This window comes from Colletotrichum godetiae, assembly GCF_030913485.1.
Source record: "Colletotrichum godetiae strain CBS 193.32 chromosome Unknown BDP55scaffold_19, whole genome shotgun sequence".
Lineage (NCBI taxonomy): Eukaryota > Fungi > Ascomycota > Sordariomycetes > Glomerellales > Glomerellaceae > Colletotrichum > Colletotrichum godetiae.
In genome coordinates, this window is record NW_026851267.1 from 245,146 (window position 1) to 271,595 (window position 26,450).

General features: G+C 52.7%; 9 protein-coding genes across 9 annotated transcripts; 4 read left to right on the forward strand and 5 right to left on the reverse strand.

The window, feature by feature from the left end:
* Positions 1-269: 269 nt before the first annotated feature.
* BDP55DRAFT_728299 (uncharacterized protein) lies at positions 270-847 on the forward strand (the record flags this gene model as incomplete). Its single annotated transcript, XM_060579422.1, has 3 exons — positions 270-295; positions 357-661; positions 723-847. The coding sequence occupies 3 exons, from the start codon at positions 270-272 to the stop codon at positions 845-847; spliced, it is 456 nt and encodes a 151-aa protein (XP_060429944.1).
* A 965-nt stretch (positions 848-1,812) lies between these two features.
* On the reverse strand, positions 1,813-2,707 carry BDP55DRAFT_117683 (uncharacterized protein). The gene is made up of 3 exons (XM_060565425.1): positions 2,384-2,707; positions 2,296-2,325; positions 1,813-2,127 (listed from the first exon to the last, which is right to left on the reverse strand). Exons 1-3 carry the CDS (start codon positions 2,607-2,609, stop codon positions 1,922-1,924), a joined length of 462 nt encoding a protein of 153 aa, XP_060429945.1. The 5' UTR covers positions 2,610-2,707; the 3' UTR covers positions 1,813-1,921.
* Positions 2,708-3,950: 1,243 nt separating this feature from the next.
* BDP55DRAFT_609733 (uncharacterized protein) lies at positions 3,951-5,063 on the reverse strand. The gene is made up of 2 exons (XM_060571161.1): positions 4,489-5,063; positions 3,951-4,429 (listed from the first exon to the last, which is right to left on the reverse strand). Exons 1-2 carry the CDS (start codon positions 4,914-4,916, stop codon positions 4,345-4,347), a joined length of 513 nt encoding a protein of 170 aa, XP_060429946.1. The 5' UTR covers positions 4,917-5,063; the 3' UTR covers positions 3,951-4,344.
* A 4,235-nt stretch (positions 5,064-9,298) lies between these two features.
* On the forward strand, positions 9,299-10,108 carry BDP55DRAFT_662776 (uncharacterized protein). Its single transcript, XM_060574827.1, has one exon. The coding sequence runs from the start codon at positions 9,747-9,749 to the stop codon at positions 9,966-9,968; it is 222 nt and encodes a 73-aa protein (XP_060429947.1). The 5' UTR covers positions 9,299-9,746; the 3' UTR covers positions 9,969-10,108.
* Positions 10,109-11,251: 1,143 nt separating this feature from the next.
* On the forward strand, positions 11,252-14,050 carry BDP55DRAFT_715163 (uncharacterized protein; the record flags this gene model as incomplete). The annotated part of the gene is made up of 8 exons (XM_060578293.1): positions 11,252-11,379; positions 11,507-11,571; positions 12,218-12,541; positions 12,608-12,627; positions 12,694-12,730; positions 12,784-12,851; positions 12,923-13,395; positions 13,465-14,050. 8 exons carry the CDS (start codon positions 11,252-11,254, stop codon positions 13,901-13,903), a joined length of 1,554 nt encoding a protein of 517 aa, XP_060429948.1. The 3' UTR covers positions 13,904-14,050.
* Positions 14,051-14,131: 81 nt separating this feature from the next.
* Positions 14,132-17,926, reverse strand: BDP55DRAFT_693647 (chitinase; the record flags this gene model as incomplete). Its single annotated transcript, XM_060577252.1, has 7 exons — positions 14,132-14,755; positions 14,814-15,615; positions 15,669-16,997; positions 17,059-17,180; positions 17,240-17,403; positions 17,461-17,737; positions 17,798-17,926. 7 exons carry the CDS (start codon positions 17,924-17,926, stop codon positions 14,132-14,134), a joined length of 3,447 nt encoding a protein of 1,148 aa, XP_060429949.1.
* A 993-nt stretch (positions 17,927-18,919) lies between these two features.
* On the forward strand, positions 18,920-21,165 carry BDP55DRAFT_703921 (uncharacterized protein; the record flags this gene model as incomplete). The annotated part of the gene is made up of 9 exons (XM_060577983.1): positions 18,920-18,988; positions 19,065-19,404; positions 19,458-19,864; positions 19,937-20,051; positions 20,120-20,319; positions 20,423-20,494; positions 20,556-20,695; positions 20,754-20,841; positions 20,902-21,165. The coding sequence occupies 9 exons, from the start codon at positions 18,920-18,922 to the stop codon at positions 21,163-21,165; spliced, it is 1,695 nt and encodes a 564-aa protein (XP_060429950.1).
* BDP55DRAFT_117740 (uncharacterized protein) lies at positions 21,056-22,406 on the reverse strand. The gene has a single exon (XM_060565426.1). It carries the CDS (start codon positions 22,281-22,283, stop codon positions 21,249-21,251), a length of 1,035 nt encoding a protein of 344 aa, XP_060429951.1. The 5' UTR covers positions 22,284-22,406; the 3' UTR covers positions 21,056-21,248.
* A 66-nt stretch (positions 22,407-22,472) lies between these two features.
* On the reverse strand, positions 22,473-25,777 carry BDP55DRAFT_662783 (uncharacterized protein). The gene is made up of 3 exons (XM_060574828.1): positions 25,461-25,777; positions 23,065-24,728; positions 22,473-23,009 (listed from the first exon to the last, which is right to left on the reverse strand). The coding sequence occupies exons 1-3, from the start codon at positions 25,565-25,567 to the stop codon at positions 22,957-22,959; spliced, it is 1,824 nt and encodes a 607-aa protein (XP_060429952.1). The 5' UTR covers positions 25,568-25,777; the 3' UTR covers positions 22,473-22,956.
* Positions 25,778-26,450: the final 673 nt, after the last annotated feature.

A 26,450-nucleotide genomic window follows, 5' to 3' on the forward strand; every position in this document is an offset into this window, starting at 1 on the left:
AGTCTTTTTCAATCTTGGAGTATCAGAACTCTGCAGCCTCAAACGGGATCAGTCCCAGGCACGTAGACCATAGGAATGGCAGATAAGGGCTTTGACAAATGCCCCGCATTGATGAATTCACACACATACTCCATGATGCCGTCACTGGCCTGTTTTCAAAATCAAAACAAACTATCAAGGCTTTCTTCCTCTTGTTCAAAGCACTTCAAAGGCAGTCGCCAATTTAGCAAAGCTTCGAACTGCCTAGCAAAGGACTTCATCGGAGAAGGATGGAAAAGTATCTAAAGCCTGGTGTGTATGTGTCATATCCAATGGCTTCGACTAATTTCCAAGATCTAACAGTCGGAAAGACCCAGGCACTATATCGTCATCAATGGAAGATATTATGTCTCGAAGGACCTCCACCTGACCAACTTTGGCGATACGGTCGTCAAACCCGCAGCTGGTGACCCAAAGCCTCAGTCGGAAGGCCGAGCAGTCTTGGCCAACTTGAGACCTCGTATTAGGGTGCCCATCACCCTCAAGAAGAACCCTGGCGCCCATGTCGACAGAGGGTTCGACAAGCTATACGACAGAATAAATCTCTACAAGCCGCTGGGTCCAGGTCTTGTGCAGGAGGATGAGGGATGGGTCGGACAGGCTGGCCACAGATTAAACGTTGGTCAGCACTTTTTATCGTATCAATCCTCACGGCGTCTCTCTACCTATGCCTCACGATCCAGTTCTGCCCGATCTCAATGGCTACGCTGAGAACGAAGAAGCTTCCGTGCCCAATGGCCTCGAATACCAGCAGCATGTCGCCATGGCCCCCATGGCTCCTTGGCACCCCAACAACCTTCAGGAGTAGGATATCTGCGAGCATGAACGCGATATGGCGGCCCTCCACGACTATGTCATTGCTGGGCAGCAGCCGCAGCATCTTAACCCATTCAACGACGACTCTCAGGCTCAGCAGCACGGTAACCAGCCTCAATCCCAGGGACAGGAGCACCCGGATCAGCTGGTGATCTCTAGAACGGACAGCCGCCTGAGCCTGGCCCGCTCCGTGGACCTCACAGAGAGCGCTTCGGAATCTTCCGCCCCAGCACATCATACGTTCCCTTGTACCCTGGTATCGATATATCCGTCGACATGGGAGCTCATGATCTTCCCACGGCTTGGCTCGCGAAGTTTGGTTGTACTTGATGTGAGCTTAGATTCCCCTACGGAGATGCTCTTCGAAACCACCTGATCAATGTTCACTACCTGGACTATCATCACCTGGGAATGGGCGAGCTTATTCAGTGGGCTACCGAAGAGGTTCACTTGGGAGAGTATATGGATGAATACATACCGCACTACTAGTTGCTTAACGCTGGCTGGTGTGGCTACTCTTGCAACCCAAAGTCATCTGGCATTGCCTACTAGAGCACCACTTTCCCGTTGGAGTGCATGAGCAAACATGAGATGATATGCATGGAATTATGGGTATAGATTGATGACCTTGGCATAAGAAGCATGACTAGGTGTGGGGTTTACCTTACATGGCTATTGAACCGTTCGGATGAGAGCACATTCAGCAGTGTTAGCCTTCGGGCATACCTGCCAATCGCAAGAACCCGTGTTGACATTGAACTGAAGACGTGATATCTGATAAATCCAAATTGCCGATGAATCACAGTACATCAAGATGAATAATATGAGGACAGGATGAGACTGAACCATTGTGAATATTCATCACAGTGGCGAAGAGACATTTCACACAAATCGTAGATAAGGCGATGTAGCGTAAAACTGAATAAGAGTATTACTATTACATCTATATTTTGTGCGCCCCGTTCTTGTGGTCTGACACGCCCAAGATACAGTAAAGTCGGTCTAAATCGTGACCCAGGACATAAACCTTGCTATGTATAGAGCCGGGCCAGCTTTGCGGATTCGATTACAAGTAGGCAAGAGCACCAAGGGCAAGGGCGGCCAGGAGGCCAACGGGACCCTGAGTAGCGGCACCGTTGACGGTGACGGGGGTGACGGTAGCAGTTGCAGTAGAGCTGCCGCTGGTGGTGGTGGTGGCGCTCGTGACAACAGCGGTGCGAGTGGTGCCGGCGGCCGCTGATGAAACAGCGCTGGTGACAGCGACAGAAGCAGCCGAGGAGACGGAAGAGGCGACGGAAGCAGCGTTGCTGGTGGCAGCAGAGGCAATGGAGGAGACAGCGGCGGAGGCCGAGGCAACAACGGAAGAAGCGGCGGCAGAGGCCGAAGCGACGACCGAGGAAGCGGCGGAGGCGGGGCCACCACCACCGGCGACGGCAGCGCAGATCTTGCCAGCGGCGGGGAGGACCTGGTCTTGAAGGGCAGAGTTAGGACCTTGATGAAACAGGCGAGGACTTGGTGATGAACTTACTGACGGCAACGTCGGCACCGCAGCTAGCGAGGACGCAAGGAGTACCGGCGGTGACGATGGCCTGGTAGTTGGCAGGGCTGCACAGGCAGGAAATATCGCCTGCAGTGCACTTGCCGGTGGAAGTGACGGCGTCGGCCAAGCACTTCTGGGCGCAAGTGGGAACGTCGGCGAGGGACTGGGCGGCGACGAGGCCAGCGAAGGCAATGATGGCAGCAGAGAACTTCATGTTGACGGTTATGATATGTCGAGTGACTTGACTAGAAGTTGAATGATCAAGATCTGGAACTTGGACGACAACGAAAGTGTTGGTTATGCCGGGTGAAGCGAGAGTTGAGTGAGCTGATGAGAGAGGGGAGCAACCGGGAATTGAAAAGGTGGAAACACTTGCTTCTCATATACACCCCGGACTGCCTACCTTTAGGTCACCAAAATAAACATATGCGGGGATTTACACCCGACCTATTCCTAGCTTGGGCCATGACAGCTTTGTTTAAGTTTGAAGTGAGACTGAGCTGTTCTCGTAAGTATCCAGTTTCCGGGCTGCGAGAATGAGCATTGGAATGTTGTGGTTCAGCGTTTGCAGCCACACATGTTCCCACTTCCGTCCTTGAGACACATGAGGCCAATCGGAGCTGCCAATTCCTCTTCATGAGCTCCTAGGTTCCTGTGGCGTCTAGACTAGACCGCAGCTTGTTGAGAGGTGTGCCTGACCGGGCTCAAGCCGGATTCAGCAGCGAATGGTGGCGCCGAGAGCGTCCGCATGTTTTGATGTTGAGAGGCACCGCGGGAATTCATGGCTTTCTTGGGATTCCTTGGCCTCTTGCGTCTCGGTTGGGGTGGGAGGAGGTACTGAATACAGTTACCAGGGAGAATTGTCATGGGTGCGGCGTCATCGACCGACCTTGAGAGCCCTGAAGCTGGACGAGAGTGTGAGGAGACTATGACCTCACTAAAGCTCGAAAAGCATCAACACGAAAATTGGCGGAGGTAACTTCATGGCGTTCATCTCATTACCTAAGGTAGGGTGCTCCCATCAAAGTTACCCACAAGGTGATGGACTGAATATGTGAGACAATAAGAAAGCTTAACATTCTGGATCCCGCGGGGAAAAGAGGAAAACACACGGGAGGTTGAAAATTTTGCAGTACATCTGATAAGTCTGATGGGCAGTAGTATTGAGAATAAGCAAGATCTTTTTGCTGAGCCGAGGAATGCGGTAGACTTGTCAGAACACCAAAGTCCGCCTATCGTGAACTATTGAAGCCGAATCTTCACGAGGCATGGCTTCGGCCAATCGGTTGGCGCCTTGCTTGGCGGACGTGGCCCGGGTCAACTAGGTGCGCTGACGGAGACATAAGCTTGTGCTGTCAGCACCAACAAGTCGGTTCATATTGACTAAGTAAGTGTTGCTCTAATAGACTAATATCTCCGGCGGGCCACGTTGTTGAGCTAGTTGTTGGCGCGCCCGAGGACGCGATGGGCCGTGGCAGTCTGACAGGTCAGGAGCTGCAAGCTACTACACGAGCACGGCGTGAAGGGGATCCAATAGATGGCAATAATGATTACCTGACAGCCTACGCTGGCGCTATCTAAATACAAGACCAAGTAACTAGCTATACGACACAAGAAGTCTACAAGATGCATGCTGTTTCGCGCCCTTGAGGGCACACCGTCTTCCAGAATCCGCCCATGCGATCCGTTACATGTCTAGTCCGTTCCATATCCATGCCCATTCCAAATTCCACAGTGACAAAGGAGAAGAGTAAAAGTATCAATGAAAGACCCAAGCGACGAACCGATCCATCGCATGCTATGTTGCCCTAACATAGAAGAAAGAAGAAAGAAAACACAAAGAAAACGCTATACTCGTGCTATCCGTCCGTCAGTCCGTCCTTCGCCACGCTGAACACCCCATTCCCTCGCTATTCCCATGTCCACAATATCAAATAAGTCGTGAGGATTTAGTCGCTCTTGTCGCCCTCGGAGTGAGAGTGCTGAGATGGCGACCTCTTCATACCCCGAAGATCGCATCGTCGAACGATTTGACTAAACATGATAGTCAGTCTAGTGCTCAGCAACATGAGGAGGTGATGGGTTGGACTTACATTCCGCCTCGTTCGTTAGGGTTCCGTACGACCACCAACTGCTCCTTCTTCTTATCGTCGTTCTTCTTCGTCTTCGTCGGCGCCCTCGCATGAGACGACTCCCGGGAGCGCGACGACTGCACCGATGGCGTAGCCAAACGTCCCCGCAGCTGACCGATCTGGTCCTTGAGGCTGTTTACCTCGGCGATCGAAGCGTCGTAGGAAGCGCGTATGCCGTCAAGCTGGGCATTGACGAGAGACAGCTGCGATGTCAAGGTTGCGTTCTCCTGACGCAGCGCAGGTGCCATGACGGCCTCCGTCTCTAGCCTCGCGACGCGGGTAACGAGATCGTCGCGCTCGGCGGTGAGGGAGCCGAGCTTGACTGTCTCGGACTGGAGCTGGTCGTTGCGGTCCGTGAGCTCGGCGATGCGGTTGCGGAGCTCCTCCATGACCGCGGGCTCGGAGGGCGTGATGGACTTGGCGGATACGGACTCGGCCTTCTTGGAGACGGCATCAGCTTCGACGGCCGCTGCCTCCGGCTCGGGAGCTTGGGCTGGCTCAGGCTCGACTACCTCGGGCTCGGGCTCGGAGGCGGGCTCAGGTTCGACCACCTCTGGCTCGGGCTCAGGGACGGCCTTGGAGAGCTCAGAGGGCGCGGCGGATATGACACCGGCGGCGTCGTCTTTGACTTCTTCTGGTGCCGGTGCTGGTGCCTCTTCGACGACCTCAGCCTCCTCGATGACTTCGATAACGGGAACCTCAGGAGGCTCTTCCACTGGCGGCGCGGGGGGTGCTTGTTCGGGCGCCGGAGGAGCCGGAGGAGCCTCTTCGGGAGCAAGCGGGGCCTCATCATCGTCGCCCTTGACAGTGTCTGTATCGCTGTCGTCCGCGGAGCCGATGACGGAAGGGGCGGCGGAGCCGGTAACTGATGGCGCAAGTGAGCCGGGGAGAGAGCCGGCGATAGATCCCATGAGTGACTCGGCACGTCGGAGCTCGCTGGTGACGGACTCGTTCTCATCCTTGAGTGACTCGTTCTCCGAGCGGAGGATGTCGCGTTCCTCTGCGAGACTTGAGATCTGAGACATCTTGTCGTCTTGGTCCTTGAGAAGCTCGCCGACCTGCCCTTTGAGTGTCGTGTTCTTGCCCTTGAGCCCTTCGATGCGGCTTCTGAGCTTATCGTACTTGGTCTTGAAGCCCTCGAGGTCCTTCACCTGCGTCTCGAGCTCACCTTTGCTGAGTTCAAGCTCGCCCTTGGTGGCCTCGAGGCTCTCGAAGCGAGTCTGGATATCGGTGTTGGTAGTCTCGAGCTGTGTGAGGCGGACCTCGACCTCTTGCTTCTCGACTTCAAGCGCGCCGAAGCGGGTCTGAATATCGGCCTTTTCGGTGCTTAGCTTCTCCATGTCGGCTTCGAGGCCCTTCTTTTCGGTGTCGAGGGCATCAAAGCTGGCCTGGGCGTCCTTCTTCTCTGTCTCGAGCTTCTCAATGTTGGCCTCGAGACCCTTCTTCTGTTGGTCGAGGTCGTCGATGCGTGCCTCCAGGCCCTTCTTGGCCTCTGTCAAGGCGCCGTTCTCCCTGTTAAGCTCGTCGACTTGGGGCTTGTACTTGTCGACTTCCATGCGAAGGAGGTCACGCTCAGCGGTGATGTCACCGATCTCAGTGCCTTTGCGAATGAGGTCCGTCTCAAGTCCGGTGACACGGAGCTCCATGGTGTTCTTGATCAACTCGAGGGCGGCAATCCTCTTAATGAGGGAGCGCTCGGTCTCCTTGGTGACGAAGTGAGCATCACCAACGCTCCTCTCTAGGTCATGGCATTGCGCCTCGAATTTCTTGGTGAGCTTCGCCTGCTCGGCAAGGAGCTTCTCCTGCTCAATAAGATCCTTCTCAAGCACCGCGTTCTTAGTCGTGACTTCTGTTTTGGCATCCCTCTCTTGCTCGATCTCCTTCTCAAGCTTGACGGCGTTGACTTCGAGTTGTTCCTTGATGCCCTTGAGCTGGTCTCGTTCACGCTCAACATCATCAAGTCTCTTCTCATGCTCACCAAGAGCACTCCTCACGTCATCAAGTAGACGGCTTTGCTCATCATAGTCGCGGGTGATCTTGTCCTTGAGCGTCTTCTCTTCACGGCGTCGCTTCTCGATCTTCTCCTTGTCGGCAGAGACTAGTGACAGTCGGTCCAAGGCATCTCCGAGTCTTCTATCTGTGTCGGACTGCTTAGTGACAAGGCCCATAGCCTCCTCTCTCATGAGCTCAATCTGCTTGTTGAGCTCATCTTGGACCTTCTCACGTTCAATGAGATCGTGTGAGGTAATGTGTTGGACCACAGGAGGGGCAGGGGCTACGGGGGCCACCTCGATGTGGATAGTTTGTCTCCTGGGAGCGACGACGTCAACACGAGTGCCCTTGAGGTTGGCGGGCTTGGCCGGTGCAGGAGGAACGGTGCTGGTCCTGATGACCTGCTTTTCGGTGGTGAATGGCCGAGTCCGAATGGCTTGGGTATATGAGTCTGACTTGGAAGAGTGAGAGTCAGAATCGTCCACGCTCGTCGCGATAGTGAGGCACGAGCTGGAGTCGAAGCTGAACTTTGACTCTACATCTGAATCATTGGTCTCATCGGCTGTGGTGTAAAAGTTCTCGGTAGACCGTCTCCATGGACGGCTGATCTCCGGGCGGAGTTCTGGGCGAGAAGGGCGGGTGCGAAGCATGGGGGGTTTGAACTTCAAGGGAGGCTTTGCGGCGCCGCTCTTGTTCCTCCAGTTTCCGGGTGAGCTGACGCTCAAGTCGGATCCGCTGTCGTTTACCGAACGATCCATAGGGGTAAGTGAGATCTCGGAGACGTTGGCATTGGAAAGATCGAGCCTCTCAAGAGGAGTGGTGTCTGGGATGGAGACTGAGGGCCGCCTAAGTCTGGCGAAGCGACTGCGACCCTTTGAGGGCACCGGGTCACGGGTAGGAGCCATGAGGACGGTGATGAAAATATCTGGAATGGAGGTTCGCTCAAGAGCCGAGTAGCTCTGGTAAATAGTAATGTTCTTTCTTTTTTTGGGATTTCTCAAGTTATGTGCCAAGCTGGACGTCTGATCTGGGGCTGGTGGACTCTGCGAGTGACATTGAAAGTGTATTGGTAAGTTGATGAGGGGTAAAGTTGCATATCGGGTCTGCTCGGATCTACAATCAAAGAATGATGAGATCGGAAGAGGAAGTCTGGATGTGGAGGCAGGTTGGTTTTGTTCAGAATATCCAGAGTGTAGTGTTGTGGGAGGGAAGAAGGGGGAAAAAGGGAGGCGGAGGGCGATCTACGTACAGGAGCCCAACCGGCAGAAAATGATATTCGACGCTGCCCGCCTTCATCCGTGGCCTCCCACCAGCGCGCTCACCCCCGTCCAATAGGGCACATACGTCAAAAACAAGTTCGGGGGCCCTTCGACTTCTCGTTCTCGAGCGGCGGGACACGGGCTCGACGGGATGGTCGAGCCAGACGAGCCAGCGTCAGGGATGAGGCGTGGCACCAGAGCGGGACTCCCAATTGGCCCTCCACGGAACCGTTTGGCGGGATGCCCAGCTTACATCCGGGACACAAAGTAGCGTCGAATATTGCAAACGCAACGTCGTCACTCCGTCGCCCTTCGGGCTGAGAGGGCTTGGCTGATTGGGCCATGCCGCGGTCAGGAGGAGCAAACCCTGCTTTCCTGGTCTATCGGCCGTTTCCACGGTCCACGGCGTACGCCCCCATGGTTTCCTGAACCCCCTGTCTAGGCTCCATCAACGCTTCCCGTCTGCCGGGGACTAAAAAGCGGGAGACTGGGGGGTGCCACCATCCATCAGCTTGGGCGAATGGGTTCGGGTTCAGAAGAAGACTGAACCTAAGAATACAACTTTGCAATATCTCCAAGTGGCGATGAACATGTGTAAGTCTCCCGTTGCTGGACGGATTTGAATCTCTAGACGCTGCGGTACAGCCTTGAGGCCAACTGCTTCCGTTGGATCTCTGCTATATTTGGCGACATTTTCGTACTCGCACCCCCTCACTATTGGAAAAGTCCCGCCAACGAGTTGACGGCGGTTGTTCATTCTCATGTCCATCCTCATGCCTTAGCTCGCTCTGTCGAGGGCCAAACAGGCTTGAAGCCCTACTTCGCAGGGGACGAACGGGCCACCAAAGGGAAAACAAAACGAATTAGAGAGTCTACTGTAGGCTAGGATGAGTCAGGAATTTCGGGGAAAAGACATGGGCTTCACAACCAGTCGATTTGGGCAGGGCAAACAGGCGGAAATGAATTCGACTGGCGGCCGTCTATTTTCCTCTTCTCTTCCCGTTTGTGCGCATGGTGTTGTGGGTTGGGCATCGTTCACTTTGCTTTACTTGGGCTAGGCCGAGACAGTTGGGACGCAACAAACGTGGGATGAGCCACTAGAAGACTGCACGTTCCCGGAGCCGACAGGGGACCATGACTTGGACGTGGTGTTGTTTGATTCGTCCGCTTTGCGGGCCGAGCCATGTCGTCGAGTCCGGACCCTGGCCGGCATGTTGCCGGCCTTTCACCTCATTGTATGAAGGCTCAACGGAGTTCTGCTCTCTCGTTCAGCCGCCATGAAGATGAAGAATCTTGGAGGCCGGGAAATTGAATTGAAACGATGCCCATTAGTCTCAGTGTCTTCGCCCGGGTGCGTGGCTTACATGATGGCAAAAAGACGAACAACATGATCGTCTCCTGATGTCTGGCTTATCAGATGGAGGGGCACTCAAAAGTGGGCGGCGATAAACTTGTCCCGCTCTCGACATTCGGGGGGCTGGAATGTCCACGAACCCCTCCCCAGTCTCCATTGGTCGATTGTTTATTCAAGTGGCGACGTGTCTCGTGCAACAAGTAACGTGGACCTCGTCAGGCGACACGGAGTACTCATGAGAACTTAGAACGTCGCGAAATCTGGATCCTGGAACCCTTGGGGAGTAGGGAGTACAGATGGAACCTCCGGATTCTGGGTGGAGACGCGTCCGTCGCTGTTCGCGCATACTCCATATACCCTGAACAATAACGGGGAATCCATTTCCCATTCCCCTGGGTCGAACGGCGATTCCTTCTTCTCGTGGGATAACCACGCAATGATGCTAGCCATAGCCAACTAACTACCTGCGCTTCACGAATTCGAGGGCTTTGTTTGGACCTGGTGCAAAATCCGCTTTCCTCAACCTTCAGTATGTTGCCAGACCGACGAGGTGACAGTTTCTTCCAACACGGGCTGGAATCGGAAAGGCGCTACTGCAGTTGGGAAATGAAGATATGACCATTGCAGTTGCCGTGGTGTTGAGCTTCACAGCAATCAACTGCAACTGCCAAAAGCAACCCATTGCAGATACCCCCTCACCTGAGACTGCAAAGGGAGCTTTATTACTGCGGCTGGCGTGGCGAGGCGGTCGAGGGGTCTGCAACGTCCCTGGTCCCTTGGTCACCGTTCCTCAAGTGAGGCTGTTTTGCGATGGTTGCTGGTGTGACAACCCGTAGGCCGCATGCATATGCTCGGTGACGTACCCACAAAGACTTCAATGTTACTTACCCCTTACGTTCTTCAGACTACACACAAAGCATAGCAACTCCCATAGGTCTAGTAATTTAGTCGTTCAGCCCGTAAATCGTTACTCGACGCGAAATCTATGCGACTACAAGTGGTACATCACGGGAGTCAGGGGAAGTGTTCCTGTCATTTAGAAGCGCTCTCTTTTAAGGTAGCAATAGTCTAGATGCCTGGGAAATCAAATCGATCTGCACATCATTAAGACTACAAGAGATGACCTTCTGTGACAGTTGCATCAAGGCTAGTATTATGAATTTGCTGACTAGGCATAGTCAATTTGTGCATCGAGGCTTATGGCGTCAAAAGCATGTCGACACTTACGAGGTATGACTGCAGCATGGGCTAGGCGGAATCATCGTGACCCGAGGGGGACAAAGCCAAAGATCACTCACAGCAACTGACAAGTGGCCAAATAGACATCCAATAGATGGAAATACTCCATAGCTGCTTGACAACAACCCACTTAATACAGCACATCTCTTTCCCCGCTGCTTGCGGGGTCAGGTTAATTCTTTGGACGGATATCTGGAGCTGCCAAGCTACCGTACTACCGTCCGTGCCATCTCTCGTCATCTGCGTCGCACGCACAGGAGTGAGAGGAAACGTGCTCAAGCCGAACTGCTACATCTGTCCTAGCTATGGGAGGAAGAGTCGATATCGGAAGACTTTAGAGACCGGCAGTGGGCAGGTGCGAAATCGTCCTGACTCAACGTCTGTTCGGGGCAATTTTCGCCCATTCAAGTTGTCATGTCACGTAAGTCAGGCCAGGGACGAAACTCTATCTTCAGGTTATGCGCACGAACTGGGCATGGCAACCGAGTCTCTCACACCCCTCTCCGGGCGGCTCCGTGTACTCGGAAGTCAGAATGGTATCAAGAATCCATGGATGGCCACGTTTTCATATGAACTTCGATAAGAATCTAATGAATTTTTGAGCATGTGTCAAGCTTTCAGGTCCTTCAGCTTTCAAGCTTCGCAGAGCCGTCGGATGTGACTGCAAGTCGCCGGGTCTTTCCCCTTCAGGTAAATCGGTACTAACAGTTGACTGCTTTCAATGTGCATCCATGTTCTACCTATCAGTAAATGAGCCCAAAATTCGAGGGTATTAGGAGTACAGAAATGTTCTAATGCTTCTAGAAGTGAGTGCCCACCTCGAGAAACGTTCGCTTCGTTTCGGTGTCGCACCTGGCATGGTTGACCTTGACTGAAGGTCATGTCGCATCGAGACTACGGGATCAAAGTGCCAATTTATGATTCGAGACAAATGTTGCGTATCGAGAGACCGTTACGTCCAACTGCCCAGTTCATCCACGTGTCGCAAAGCGAAGCTGGGATTGCGTGGTAAGTTACGAGCACCTGCTTCCGTGCTCAGCTACCCCGCGAGCCCTGGCCCTGGCGTATCCTATCAGCTCGATAGCATAGCTCTCAATAGTCTTTGAGTCAGTCTCGAGACATCACACCCTATCAGGTTGGGTGGTAATCAATCACAGTGCCTGAAAAGGCTAGTTGTAGCGATTTCGTCGCATGACTTGGGTATGCACTGATTCTCTCTGCAGGAAAATGTAGCGCAACATCTGTGTTAGCGAGTCAATTACAGACGGGCCAATCCACAAAACGGATTGGCTGGAGGGGCGGACTTCATACTTCGATGATCAATCGAAGTTGAACATCTATCTGTGATAGGCAGGTGTGTCGCATATGCCTCAAAAACGCGCCACTTCGCAGAGGGCACCGCTCAAAGTAACCTTTTCCCTCAATCTTTGTACCGCTAATGAGGCTGGAATAGTTATCTTCCTGGTTAGCAGCCCCTGAACATTTCATCTGCCGAGGAAGCTTGATGATCGGCTGAGACGAAGCTTCCCCCGTCCATCGAAAACACACTTTCTTCTATGCATAAACCTCTCCAAAGTACGGGCGTCATAGCTGCCGATTTTTCCATCAACCAATCATGAATCCACGTTGAGCTTAGCTATCAGAGTTTGGCGGTTCGAACATGGTCAAGGCTGATTCTCCCCAGAGTTCTGGGCTCGACTATAGTTTCTCCAGGGGCACACCATCACAAGTATGACTTTCTGCGGCAAGTATATACGAGAAACTCCCCCTCCAGTGACATCTCCGCGAAGAATGGTTCCTACTAATCACACTGACTTGGATATACTGCTGGCTCTCATACGTTGAGTCGGAGACAAGTTTGGCAGCGTCCGCCCGAACAACAGACTGATCATCTACGGGGAAGACTATGACTTGCCCCGCACCGAGCCGACTCCGCCGACCTACCCCGCCGGTTTACCCACATTTCCCGGTCGCCGATGCGAGATGTCTGACAAGGAGGGGGCGGCCCCCCCGCCGGAAGGCGTACTGCCAGATTTTCAGCACCCGCGAGATGTATTGCATACGATCAATTTGGTGTCGCAAATTCTTTCGATTGTGTCCGTCAGTATCTTCATGATGCTGCGCATTTATGCGAAAACGCTCATCGCGCCGCCATTCTACTTGGATGATTGTAAGCATTCTTGGCCAGGACTCTCTGGGGCCCTCTGCTATCGAATTTGGAAGCTGACAGTTCTAGGGATGGCGGTTGTCGCCTGGGTAAGTAAATGAGTGGCTAGATCGGTCACCTCGTTGAAGTCAACGCGTGTACTGACAACTCGGTAGATACTGTCGATCGGCTACAGTTCGACGGGGCTCGTGAGTAAGTAATGATGGGCAATTAAGGTCTTCACATGGCGGCTAATCATTTTCCAGTGCATCGTTATGGAGGTGGTTTCCACATCTATGAGATCTCAAAGGACAATTTCGTTGGGTTCTTGAAGGTAAGTACTTATTTTCAACATTAGTGGCCGCGGTAGACTGGTTCCGAGATCGCGCGCTAATACCGTCACAGGGGTTATACGCGGACACGCTTGTCTACGGCCCAAATTCCTATTTCACGAAACTCGCGTTACTGCTCATCGTGATCAGAGTCTTCAGGCTGAACAAGAAGACAATAATCGGCACATACGCCGTCATAGTGTTCATGACTGGATACTATGTGCCGGTCCTTTTTCTCAAAACGTTCATCTGCCATCCGATTGCAGGTTACTGGGACTCCACGCTCAACGCTACCTGCTTGAACCAGCGGGCAATCTTTGTTGCAGATACTGCCGTAAGCGCCATCACGGATACTGCGGTTTTATGTATTCCGATACCAGTGGCTTTGAGTCTGCGAATGTCATGGACAAAGAGACTGAAGGTTATCCTCATGCTCAGCGCAGGGGGCATCGCTACCGCAGCTAGCATTGTTCGGATGATTCTCGTGATTCAACTGCAAAGGTCCGATGATGAACCCGTTGACTTCATTCGTTTCAATCTACTTGGGTGAGGCCTAACATCTACTTCGCTTTGAAGCTGGACTAGTCACTAACTCCGAAATTTCCCTACATGTAGGACTGCGGAAGTGAGCATAGGCATGATCTGCGCCTGTCTTCCAGCACTCAACGTTTTATTCATGCGCGGATTTAGTGGTTCGGCAGAATCGACTCGCAACACCGGCCAAAGTAGCAAAAAGTACTTTGAGCTCAAATTTCTCATGGGCAGCAAGCTGCAAACGCAAAATTTAACGGCAATCAATACCACCGGGACGACTGGGCCTGTGTTTGTAAGCACTAGTACAGAGGGCATGGCACCTAAACATAGAGATTCCATATTTCCTATCGAAAGAATGAGCCGAGTAACCTTGGCCAGACAAGGAGACGTGGAAAGAGGTATTTGGTCGGATGAGTGGTATACAAAAGTCACCGCGTCGCCTTTCTCGGAACCTGGATCTCCGGATTGGGCCCGGAAAGGTTCCGTGGGCTTCATGGAAACAATAACAGAACTGGGCTAAGGCCTATGTTCTGCGGCATCAGCAGCGTACTTAGATCATTAGGATATTACTTGGTGCACACCAGGATGAGGTGCCTACCTGGTAGTGAAGTAGGCAGGAGCGAGTTTTACGTTGCGAGATACCAAGACTTGGCAGGTTAGATCGACCCTTCTAATGGAATGGCGTTCTATTCATCTACAAACTATTATTACGAGAAATTATAAAAAGCATACAATTTTCTCCACCAAATCAAGCTGTCATCTTGCTTATAGGGAGCGCAATCAGTGTCGTCACCTTCCCCTGCCAGTCCGTCAGTTTGTCTGTCATTTCTTTCACGATGACTGGTGAGTACGTGGTCGCGGCAGCAGTCGATTTCCAAAATGCAAGCTCGCTCTTGACATAACTCTCAAACAGTGTCCGAGCAGATGAAACCTGGCTCTCGAGATTGGCCGGAACAATCTGCTTCCAGGCAGAAGCAAAGTCGTAGCTGACGCCCTTGCTGAGAGCATATCGACCAAAGTCGCCCCAAAGGGTGGCGAGTGAAGCGTATGTCTTTTGGTACGAGGTGATGACGCTTGCTTCACTCCGATACGCGAAGGTGTCAATCACATCAGACAAGATGGCAATGCGGCCTGTAGGACTGTAGTTCTTCCACGTCGCCTGGCTCATGAAGTCACTTCCGGCGACAATGAACTCTTTATAGCGGTTAAAATCTGCGTCGCATACCTGAAGGTTGACGATGTTCGCATTATTGAGGCCTTGATCTGTCGTTCGACCAAGAAGACCTGTGAATGCGTCGTTTATGTTGCCTGCCCAATCGCGTACAACAGTAAGGGTGGTGTATGTTTTCGAAGGCCAGACATCCTGGAATAACTGCATCGTTAACGCGTTAGTCGAAACTGATTCAAAAATTACGGAGAGAATAACTTACGCCATTGATATCGAAAACTCCAGTAAAAGGGGCTTTCCCGGCCGTGAGAGCGACGCCTTTCGGAGTGTTGCCATCCATCATCCACTCTACCGCATCGCGGAACTCCTGCTTTTCGAAAACATGCTCCGTAACCCAGTTGGTATTTGGATCAAGATTAGTCAAAGCTGTGATACCAACAGCGGCGCAAACCCCTTGCTTGGCTACAGTGAACGCCTTCCCAGTAGTACGAATGATGCTGGTCGCACCCGGGTAGTTCTGAGTGTAGATGCTGCTGCTCTGCTTGCCGGGTGCACACAATTTCATAGCCACATCTCTGGCACCGCGCTTCTCCAGCGATCTACCGAAGAGGTCAGATGTATCCATGCCAGCGAGAGCTGGATGCTCTGCCTCCTCTGAGCCTGTATCATTGCTGTCAAATCCTCTTTGATGCGGGCGAGCTGCCCGGATCATGTGTCGCCTCTTGTTAGTCGGTGGTAATATGCAGCTATTATCAAAGACATCGCCTTCTTTGAACACGTTCTTGGGACTCGAGCCACCCTCTGGCGTCGTAGACAGGTCCGGCAAGTTTGCAGGACTAGGACAGAGACTAATTTCCGGTAACTTAGGCTCGACCGGCGTATTGGGGTTGCCACAGCAGAAGTACGAGTATGTACCGGAGCGGCAGCCAAAGCCATCAGTTGCAACGGTCACCTCTCCATTCTCGCAGCCGGTCTTGCAGTCTGTCGAAAAGTCGAAAAAGAGATTGGCGAGTGGACCAGACAAAATCTGCTTCCACTGAACCCAGGCAGTGTTTCCAGATCTCCTAGAAGACAGTCAGTCAAGGCCCTGGGTAGAAGTTCGCCGAAGAATACTTGCCATTTGCATTCTTTCCAGGGCACGGGATCTTTGCAGCAATAGCTCTTGAAACCTCCGTTGTAGGCACACGTCTGCTGCCCGCCCTCTCCTTGCTTCCCAGTAGTAAGCTCCTTGGGCTTGTCCTTGTTGGGACAGCCGTAGGAAAGGAAAGAAAATGCTCCAGCAACAGGTGTTGTGCCGAGTCCAAGGATAGATCCGAAAGTCGCGCCAGCCGAGCAGAACGGGGCAGCACCAAGCCACTCGCAAGAGTCAAGAGTGCTCGTGGAATCAGTTTTGGTGCAACACAAAGACTTGTGTCCAGTCCAGCATCCGTCTGTGCTGGCGGCAATCTCAATCTCTTTGCCGCTGCATCGGTTCTTCGCGAGCGCGCCACAGAACTTGGGACTCCCCTTCCACTTACAGGTCGGTGGATTCTTCGACGGACAGCAAAAGTTGCGCTTCCCTTGATTGCATCCTAGCTCGATGCCGAGTGGATTGGCGTTGCTACCCGAACTCTCGACAGGTACGAGACCAGATGGACACGATACGCCGCACTCGCCCCAGACACACTGGCTTGGGTCGCTGTTGACTGCTTTGGCAAAGAGAGATTTTGACAAGTCGGTTCGGCCTGAAGCCTTTGCCAGAGCTTTGATGGCAGTTCCCTTGGCGTCATCTGTTGATGCAGCCCAGACCATGACACCCCCGAGACACTTGCCGTTTGCGTAGTCCATCTTCAACTTGAGGGTCTCCTCATCATCGTACGAGACCCATTGGTTACCGCCCCAAGTGACGATCTTAACAGCGGCTGTCTTGTCCGTTGTTACTTGAGCACCGCCTTTGTCGATGATCTCTTGAATCTCAGAGAACATCAATGTTCCAGCTGAAGCGGAGCATCTGCCTGGAGTACCGCCGGCGCTGAAGCCACATCCAGCAGATTTGCAGCTTGGATTCGAGAGAGTGAAGCTGCGTCCATAGAAACCCATACCCATGACGACCTTCTTGGGATCAACATCATTTCGCCACAAGAGCTCAAGTGCACGGTCGATTTCCGTCAAGTTTGTGTGGCTGTTGACGTATGGTCCCAGGTAAGGATTCGTGCCATCCCAGGTGCCGTGTAAGTCGTAGCTCATCATGTTAAACCAGTCCAGGTACGGCTGGATATTCTTGAGATCGAAGTGCTGGAGATACCAGTATGATGCGGGGAGTGTAATTGTGAGTCCTTTGTTTCCGAGTGCAGCTCGGAGATTCTTGAGGAAGGTGACCAAGTTCTTGTAGTCCGCAGGTTTGCCAGAGCGTTCCTCTGCGACGGGGTATTCCCAGTCAATGTCGACTCCATCGAAGCCATATTTACTAGCAGAGGTCGGCCATTAGTTGGAACTCATTACACGTTCAATGTTCTTGGAGGACTTACTTCATGAAAGACAGAAGAGATGAGAAGAAGACATCTTGTTTTGCCTTTGATGCTGCCAGTTCAGAAAATGTGCGCTTGGTAGGTTGGTCAGGGTCGTTCATGCTCCAGCCCCCGATGGCAATCTACTCATCTAACATAAGCGAAGATCGTTCGTGTTCAAGGATACAAGTCGAAATCTTACCCAGACTTCCATCCCAGGGTTGTAGTTCTTCAGCGCTGTAAGACGAGGCATGAACTTCGAGTCGGAATCCTGCATGTTTGCAATCTTGTACGTGGTCGGATCAATGAAAGCAAATGCATAGTTGAGATGAGTGTAGGCCATGTAGAGCAAGTCCTCCGGGTTCACTTCTTAAACGTCAGCAACTCGTTTCCTAATTACTCTTAAAGGTAATTTGAACCTACATCCATTGCAGGCCTTCGTTGTTGACCACCCTTCATAGTAGCCGATCACTCGCTTGCCTGCGGAAGAGCCACCAGGGCAACTTGGTGCCTTGACCTTCTTGTCGCCGCAAAACTCCTTGGTAGTCCCGCAAAAGCCAAACTTGGAGCCGCATACGTTTAGGGGGCACTTGTCTCTCTGGCTCCAGGTGGATCCCCAGCCCGGGTCACACTCGCTTTTGGCACCGCAAGTAGAAGTGCAGTTCGCGGGTGCGCAATAGCTGGGACCAAGACCACAAACCTGGTTCTCCCGTCAATTGCTAATATTCTTGCTGAATCGGGGGATGTCTACACCACTCACATTGTTCTTACCACAGCATCCAAGTTTACATGGCCTGGTGGGGGAACAGCTATAGTCCTGCTGGGCTATCACTCCGGACGCAACGAGCAGGAGACAGAACACCAGCACAGCTGACTTGAAGAGTTTCATTCTTACAATTGATAGGTAAAATTCGATGCTAGCAACATAGACTTGAAATGCGTCCTGTTCTCGAGATGAACCCATTCTTTTGTTTCTTCGTGGAAACCTCAAGAAGAGACCTCCGCAAAGCCTTTCCCGTACTCCAAGGGGAGCGCAAAATAGACCACATGGTGACTAGAGATGAACTGTGTCACATCTGAACTGCGTGGGAATTTGTGGAAGTTACGATCGCTCTAGACCTCAATAAACCTGCAGCCTCCCTTGTTTGAACTGATTCAGTGTGGTCGATCAAGACAGAGGTTGTTGTGAGTATCGTGGCAAGCGTGAACGATTCTCATGATGCTCTGTAAGTCTTTGAGTTGCTGACTGTGTCTTACCTGTAACCTGCGCTAGTATGCAGGTTGCAATTTCAAATGACTTTGCCATCGATATAAATCATCTGATGTGCAAGTTGACAACGCTGATTTGGCGCCACAAGTGTGATGGAGTAAGGGGACACTTGAACTAAGGTGCTTCATAAGTAGTGTGGTGTTTCTATCACCCTGCGTGTCCGCTCACGACATATTTAGACGTCGCGTGCGCCATTCACCAAGAGTGAGACACTTCTTGGCTGTCGATCAAACTGCGTGGGCTGGTGTTCTATGCATGGCATGTTGACTTAGGTGCGGTGATGAGCTCATGCATGTCAGATTGACTCAAATGATTGTGCTTCGGGAAGCAGAGACAGAGTTGAGACACAGATCAGCAGTTGACTCTTCTTACAGCTGCTTGGAAATATATCATGCCATGTCTTACTCAAGAGAAGCTTGTAATATGACAGAGTCAGACTCAGAACCCAGACTCTATAGTTGTAAATATGCAAAGTCAGATGCCCGAAAAACCCGACTCCAGGCCATACTTACTTAGAACGAGCTCTCTTGATTCCGGTCGTTTTCGGGTGTTTAGATAGGAATTGCAGTTCGGACAAAGCACATTACTCACCAAAATTTGGTTGACCACAAGATGAAGTCGATTTTGCCCGTGAGCCTGACTGTCTCCTTGTGGCCTTTGGTCATATTGGCTGACCCAAGTGTGAGTTACTCCCGGACTACTCTGAGAATAACAGAGAACAGCTTGTTCAATGCAAAGTTTTGACCGATTTCGTTAGTTCTTCTTTTTCGCAAATCAATCTGGCACTGTCTTCGATGGAATTTCGTCAGGATGCAACTTGGCGCTATCAGCCCCCGTCCCGGAATGCCCCCGAGAGCTCTTGAGCCTTCTCGGAGGTGGTCGCTATCACACGGTACTCAACGAGACTGTCATGGGCGTTCTTTGTAGATCTGAATGCTCTCCTGCATTGGCAACTTACAGGAGCAATGTCGTTTCTCAGTGCGCCAAGGACCCTCAGCCTAGAAGTGGCTATCCATCAACCTACTGGGTTGACTCAGTTACTGCTGTCCGAACGCAAATGTGTCTGAAAGACTCCAAAACTGGGGAATATTGTTCTCGTAAGTATGATTTCCTGTCCTGGCTTTCGATGTCGTAATCTGACATCTGATAGAGTACCTCGAACGAGTTCTCGGTGATGCCACAAGCCCAGCTGATCTGCTCGGCGGATACTCAACTGCCCAGCTCTGCTCCGAGTGTCTGGTGAACCTATTCCGCCACCAACAGTCCACCCCCTACTCTAACTACGACCCTGAGATGGCTCAAGCTTGGGCCGCTATTCAGTCAAAATGCAGTCTTAGTCTTCCAACAGCAACTCAGACACTGAAGACGAATGTGACTTCGCTGGGGAATTATGCACCGCCCGGTTATGCGACTGCAGTTTGTGTTGCAGGCCGTACGTACACGGTGGCTGCCGGTGACAACTGCATTGATATCTCGAAGAAGAACGGCGTTTCTACAGGCTCATTGATCACACTGAACAGTCTGCGGATGGACTGCACGAACATCTTCGCCGGTCAGGTAAGTTGTCGAGTTTTCCCGTGCTGGTGATTGTTGCCAGGACCCCGTTTGGCTGATATCGGCGAGCTTTAGAACCTCTGCCTCCCGCCTACTTGCGCTAGTTACGTGGTTCAAAGCGGCGACAATTGTTTGAAGGTCGCCGCGCAGTTCAATACGACCTACCAGCAAGTCATCGCATGGAATCCAAGTAAGTCCTCAATCTGCTGGAAACGATGCCGGCTCAATCGTTCCTTTCTAACCGGACCGCCAAACCAGCTGTTGATAGTTACTGCACCAACTTGATCGCAGGCCAGAATATCTGCGTTGGACCTCCGGGTGGTGTTCTCAATTTCACCACGATCCCAGGTGCAACTGTAACTAAGACTGCCATATATGCGACCGCTACGGCTGATAGACCAGCGCCTGTCGCGAGTGGAACCACCACCAAGTGTGGCAAGTACTACAAGGTCCAGCTGGTATGTCTTTCTAGGCTGTGCAATTGCCAAGCGACTCAATCAGTCTGGTCCTTGAGGCTGGAGTATCGTTTGACACGAAGTAACTAATTGTGCATTGATGTAGGGCGACTATTGTGAGCTTGTGGCCTTGAATCAGACAGTTTCGTTGGATCTGTTCCGCGGGATGAATCCCCAGGTGAGTTGATCAATAATTCACATGCCCAAAAGGCCAGAACTCAACCAACAACGCCATCCAGATCAACAGTGGCTGCACTAACTTACAGGCCAATGTGTTCTATTGCGTGCTGCCTACCCAAGACTGGAACACCACCGCGACCTCAACTACCGTGCCGGCCCCAACGTCTACACCTCCAGGAACAACAGACAAGTGCTATGAGTAAGCCTTTTGGTCTTTTGCTGCAACGGAGATATCCAAGACTCACATATAACCCCAGGTGGTACGTGATTCAGTCCGGAGATTACTGTGCCAAAGTGCAGGATAAGTTCGGAATTTCCTTTGAGCAGTTTCGTGGATGGAACCCTGTAAGTAGAGACTGCACTTGAAATCATTGATTGCGATAGTGGCTAAAAAGAAGTTGTTAGGCAATCTCAAGTGACTGCTCCAATCTCCAGCTGGGGGTGGCATATTGTGTTCACGGCGCTGCTTCCCTCGCAGCACGGGCGACGGATGATGTAGGCAGCCAGTCTGACTTCAACAAGGTAGCTCACTATCGAAGGAATGGAGTCGGACCTGTTGAGACGGGGGTGCCCAAGACAGAGAGCGGAGGTGTTGCTATCGGGTGGCCCGGTGTGAACTCCCCAAGACTGAGAAGGGCAATGGGATTGTCAGAGAAGACGGAGTTGTAAAGGCATTGTTCTTTGCTAGTACAGAGGCCATCCCTTACATCTCGTACCTCTTCGCCGTGCGCTTCCCAAGAATCGTACTCTGCCTAGACTCTGCGACGCTTTCGCATTCTCTCCGGAGACAGTGCCGTAGACCACCAGATGTCTTCCAAGTCCTCGCTCCTAGATGCACCTCCATCTGTGTCGGCAAGACTATTCAAGCCCCTAACACTTCTCGTGATCCTTCTCAATGGCATGATATCCGAGTCAAGGAGCCACAAAAACTCTTCAACAATCGTTTCTGCGGCAACTTTGAAGATTGGCTTAAACCACTCCCTCTCTTCGTGACCCTCCTCCAACCCGGGGTCCGTATCTGCAGCGACCGCAATGAAGAACGGTGCCGCTCTCCGCCACCACTTGGATTTGGTCGTCGGCCGGTCGCCCTCGCCCAAATCCAGCACAGACGCTACTACAGCCGAAGAAGCGACAAGGAACACCTTCTCTGACAGACCGGCTGGAAGGTCAGATTTCATGACGTCGAACCTGTCGCGCAGATCTTCGGCAGGAGCGCTGGCCAAGGCAGGATCTTCGACCCATCGTATCTCAAACTTTGCTTCGGCATCCTTGAAATACTCTGGAGCATCGATGCCGTCGGCATCCCTCTGGAAAGTAAGCTTAACGATTCTGTGAACCTGCTTGGCGAAAGTCTCCCATCGTTCCTGATCGTCGTAGCAGGCCGTTCGAAAGGCCACCATTCCCCACGTCTGACCTTCGTGGCACTTATTCCAGTGCTTCAACCAGTTCGGGGGCATGTAATCGGCCTCCGTCTTCTTGGCCGTCTCCGTGGTTGAATCGGCGGTAGATTTTTCAGCATCGCGTTGTTGCTCCTCGAAGACGTGCATCGCCAATTGTCCCACTCCCTCTTCTCCAAGCACGTCCCGCAGTCCAGCCTGCATCTTCAGTAGTTCATCCACGTCGAGAGAGGCAACGTCATCTGGCGTAGCATGGCGGTAGCGATCGTAGTTCCAGCCTGGTGGCCAGTAGGAACTTGATGCATCCGAGTAGATTGGTTGGTTGGTGGGCGTGGCAACATGGGGCGTATCTACCTCTGGTGCCTCCTCGGCAAAGCTTGGGCGCGGCATCTCGTTTTTGGATTGAAACCCTTAGACTTCGTCAGCCGGTAAAAAGGTGAACGTGTAGACATGGAATTTTTGTGTAAGATTTAGATGACAAGATGGCGAACAACTTCAATCGAGCTGATGTTTGGACCAGGAAGGAACCCCTCCGATGACATGCACCTTCCTGTCCCTTACTTACACCATTACATAAGGGCGGTACGTACCCCAAGACATCCATCAGCCCCTGATCGACTGAGTCTCACTCACTCCTCACTTCACTTCTCACTCAAAGTCCTACGAGAATGTGTCAAATACATACAGTCTCACTCTCTACGTCAAAAATTGCATCACACTTCCGGTCTCAATGAGTAGCCCTAATGTCGATGAGACATATTCGATGATCGGTTGGAGGAGCAGCTCTTTCTCCCCATGGCCAGGAGTACCTTAGTCTTGGTAAAGAGTGATGCGAACCTAGCAATGGAAATGATGAGATAGCAAGACGTGCGTTGAGGCAGGTCTGAAAGTGATCGTTATAATTGATTGAACAAAGGAGACATTTAATTAAATCTAGACACATTCTAAGGGTATTGTTCGTAATGAATCATGCTTGGAGACATCATAGAAAGACAAAACCATAATACGTAAAACTTTTATCACAGATTCCCACCGACAGGCTTCATTTCACGTCAGAAGACCTTTACTCCTCGTCACTCTCGGAGCTGGAATCATCGTCGTCCTCATCGTCATCATCTGTGGGATATTAGCAACTGTGACGCTGTGTTGAGGGATCTTGAGATGTACTTACCATCAGCCGGGGTCTTGTTCTCGGCAACACCATTGGTCCTAACGCGAACCTGCTTGTAGTGAAGGGGATCACTCTTAAGATCCTCACCCTCAACAGCAGCACCGCCATCCTGCACGTATTCCTTCAAGTCGGCGAAAAGCTCTTCGCCAAACGCACCAGACTTCTTGGCCCTCGTAATCAGCTGGCCAACAACGCTGGACGCCATCTTGGCAGGCGTGTTGAGGATCTTCTCAATAACCTCACGGTGACCAAAACCGCACTCGGCGTGAGGGTCATCGACGGGCGCCCCCTCGGCGGAGCTGTCCCTGAAGCGCAGACCGGGGGTCTGGTAGCGGCGGATGCGGACTTCACCGTAGGCCCTGGCGAGGTCGACGGCGCTGACCTTGATCTTCGCGGGCTCGGGAGGGGGCCACAGCTTGGACTTTGTCAGACCCATAATGGCGGATCCGAGAAGGAGCTGCTCGCAGTCTTCCGCGGTGCCGTCCTCGGTACCGGCGTGGCAGTAGCTGATCTCCTCTCCGGGGTAGCAGGAGGGGTTCAGGAGGCGGTGGACAGGGTTGCTGACAGCCTTGATGATTCTGTCAATGGCCTCGGCGCGGGTAGTAGTGAGCATGCGGATGACCTCGTCCGAGATGGGCTGGTCCTTCCAGGGGCGGCCCTTAGAGTCCTGGAGGGCTCCATCGGGGCCGATACGGGACTTGTAAGCCGCCTTGGCCAACACGCGACTGAACCACCGGGCCTCACCAAAGACCCAGCTAAGGACGAGGGTCTTATCCTCGTCGTTGCGGGCGCCTGCCATAAGGACGTGGCGGTTCAGGGCGATGACCCAGTCGTTCATGAAGGGGACGAGCAGGTGGGTGGCAGCATACTTGTCGGAAGCAAGGGCCAGGTCGTACAGGTCACCGACGTTGGGCATGGTGGGGAGCTCGTGGAACTTGAAGTGGGCGATGGAGAAAAGCACGTCGAGACCGCTGGCTGTGTCAGCGGGGGACTGCAGCTCGATCACGCCGGAGGTGTTGTTGGCGAGCAACTCCTTCCAGACGCGGGAGGCGGATGCGAGAGCGGCGGAGCGGACGGAATACACGACAAGGGAGCCGTTTGACTCGCGGACCTTGACGTGAAGGTCGGCATCCTCGTGGTAGGAGATTCGCTTGTCGGCTTCGGGGGTAGCAGGGCGGGGAGGGAGGATGGCGACGCGAGTGGCCAGCTGGGCACCCTGCGGCTCCTGTGCCTCGGTCTCGTTCTTCTCCTCGTCTTCTTCCTCATCCTCGGAAGAGGACTCGTCGGCGTCGTCCTCGGCCGTCTTAGCAGTCTCCGCTACCGACACGGCCTTGGGCTTCGCGGACTCGGTCTCGGTGGTGGCAGGGGCCGAGGGGGTGTTCTCCTCCTTCTCCTCGGGGACGGTCGTGGGCTTGACCTTCTCGTCAGGGATAGAGGGGACGGCGGGGACAGCGGGCTCCTTGGTACCGAGGAAGGACTTTTCACGACCGGGCATGGCGGTCATGGGCCTTTGCACCTCATCGCCTTTGTTTGATTGAACCAGAGAGGGGATACTCTGAGAGGAATCAGATCGCTTCATGAAGTAGCCATCTTTGACGGGGCCGAAAGTCGGAGTAGGAGGGCTGGAGGTAGCATTTTCGTTGGTGGTCTTGGTAGTAGGGGCTCTGATTGCGTGTTAGCATTGGTGTCTTTCATACTCGGTGTAAGCCAATAACTTGTGGCGGTACAGATTCCTCGAGAAGGAGCTGATGCAGTACTGGAGTGGCATGGGAAGCGAGGGCATAGCAGAAAAAAAAAAGACAAAGGAACGCTACCGAAGGGAGGATATTCGCAAAGGCACAGACGGCGGCCGCGGCGGCAACACTCTTTTAGGATGCCTCAAGATTGCGCTGGCAGAGCGGTGCCCTCCTTGAGGGTCCTCAGTCATTGCATCTTGATCCGGCCAGTGACGATGCTGGGCAAAGGAGTCATCAGGCGCGTCACCCTCGGGTGGTGTTGGCGGACTACGAACACCCGTGTAAGAGAGGGAAACTGATTGGAGGCGGATTGGGTTCGGTTGGGTGTCGACGTTGTTGTTTGCAGCCGCGACAGACACGTCAAACATGCAAGAAGACGAACTCGTCGAGCTTGAGTCGATGGACCGTTGGACAACTGGAGGGGCATGCATCTTTGGTGGAGATCTTCAAAGCCGCGGCGCCCGCTGTTGCAGCCGGTCCGGTCGAAGCGGGACCCTTTCAGGGTCCAGCATAAAAGCAGGGGTTGAGGCGAGCGATGCTTGCAGGGGTATGGGCAGAGAATAGAAAGAAGGAAGAGCGGTGAAGCAGGATATCGTGGCCGGGACAACTGAAAGAAGAGAGAAAACAACTTTGAAGTAAACAAAACAAAACAAAGCGTACCTCTTGAAGCGGTTGTTGAGGAAGAGAAAACCACTTCCAGACTTGCGACGTTCGGGGTCTTGGCCAGAGGGGGTTCTCCGGTGAGACTCAAAAAGTGCGGGAGACATTTTGAGGGGGTATCAACGGCCGTAATTTCGGAAAACAGGAAACAGAAAAAGAAGACGGGAAAACCAAAAGCGAAATTCGTCACGCCAAATGAAAAGCAACTGCTAGACGGAGAAGCAGTTATGCAAAGGTCTCAGATGTCGTGAGTCGTGACCAAACAGAGATGAGGAAACAAGAGAGAAGAATGGGCAAATATGAAAGCTGGACTTGAGGCTCATATATATGTGCTCGTCAGTTCAGCAGCCCGAGATACCATGTTCACAGTTCTCAAGCTCAGTGTTCGTATGGTCTCCACCAAAAGAGCCGGTATGGCAAATCAAAGCAATCAATACTGCCCATCCACCGTCCGTGAACCTCTCGATGGCCAACGCTCTGGAGTCGCCGAGGTGTGGTGCGGCCCACCGAAGTGGCTGGCCAACTAAACCTGAACCAAGATTAAACGAAATGGAAGGTCGAAAAAACATTGGGCACCAAAGAAAACCTCGCGAGTCGCATAAACAATCACCACCCTCGTCCGCCTGCTTCCTTCACCGCTGGCATCGCGTCGTCGCCTCGCCGGCGACCGCGTCCAGGGCTCCTGGGAAAGATTGGAAGATTTTCTCAAGAACCCTTGCTGGATATGGCATTCTTCTCCCCCCGGGAGCTCGGGACACCTGCAGAATTCTTTTCGAGATCCACCCGTAGTGACATTTTAGCGCAGTTCGCGTTGGATATCCTTGGACATCCTTGGATATCTCATCCATCAGCAGGGGGGGTGCAGTCACATTTGGCGATCGCCTCCACCGCCCTTTGCATGAAGCACCCTTGGCTGCATGAAACATTGACGGCGGCTGTTTCTACCGCTCTTTGCCTGTGAGGATAATCTCGAAAATCTGGGAAGACGGA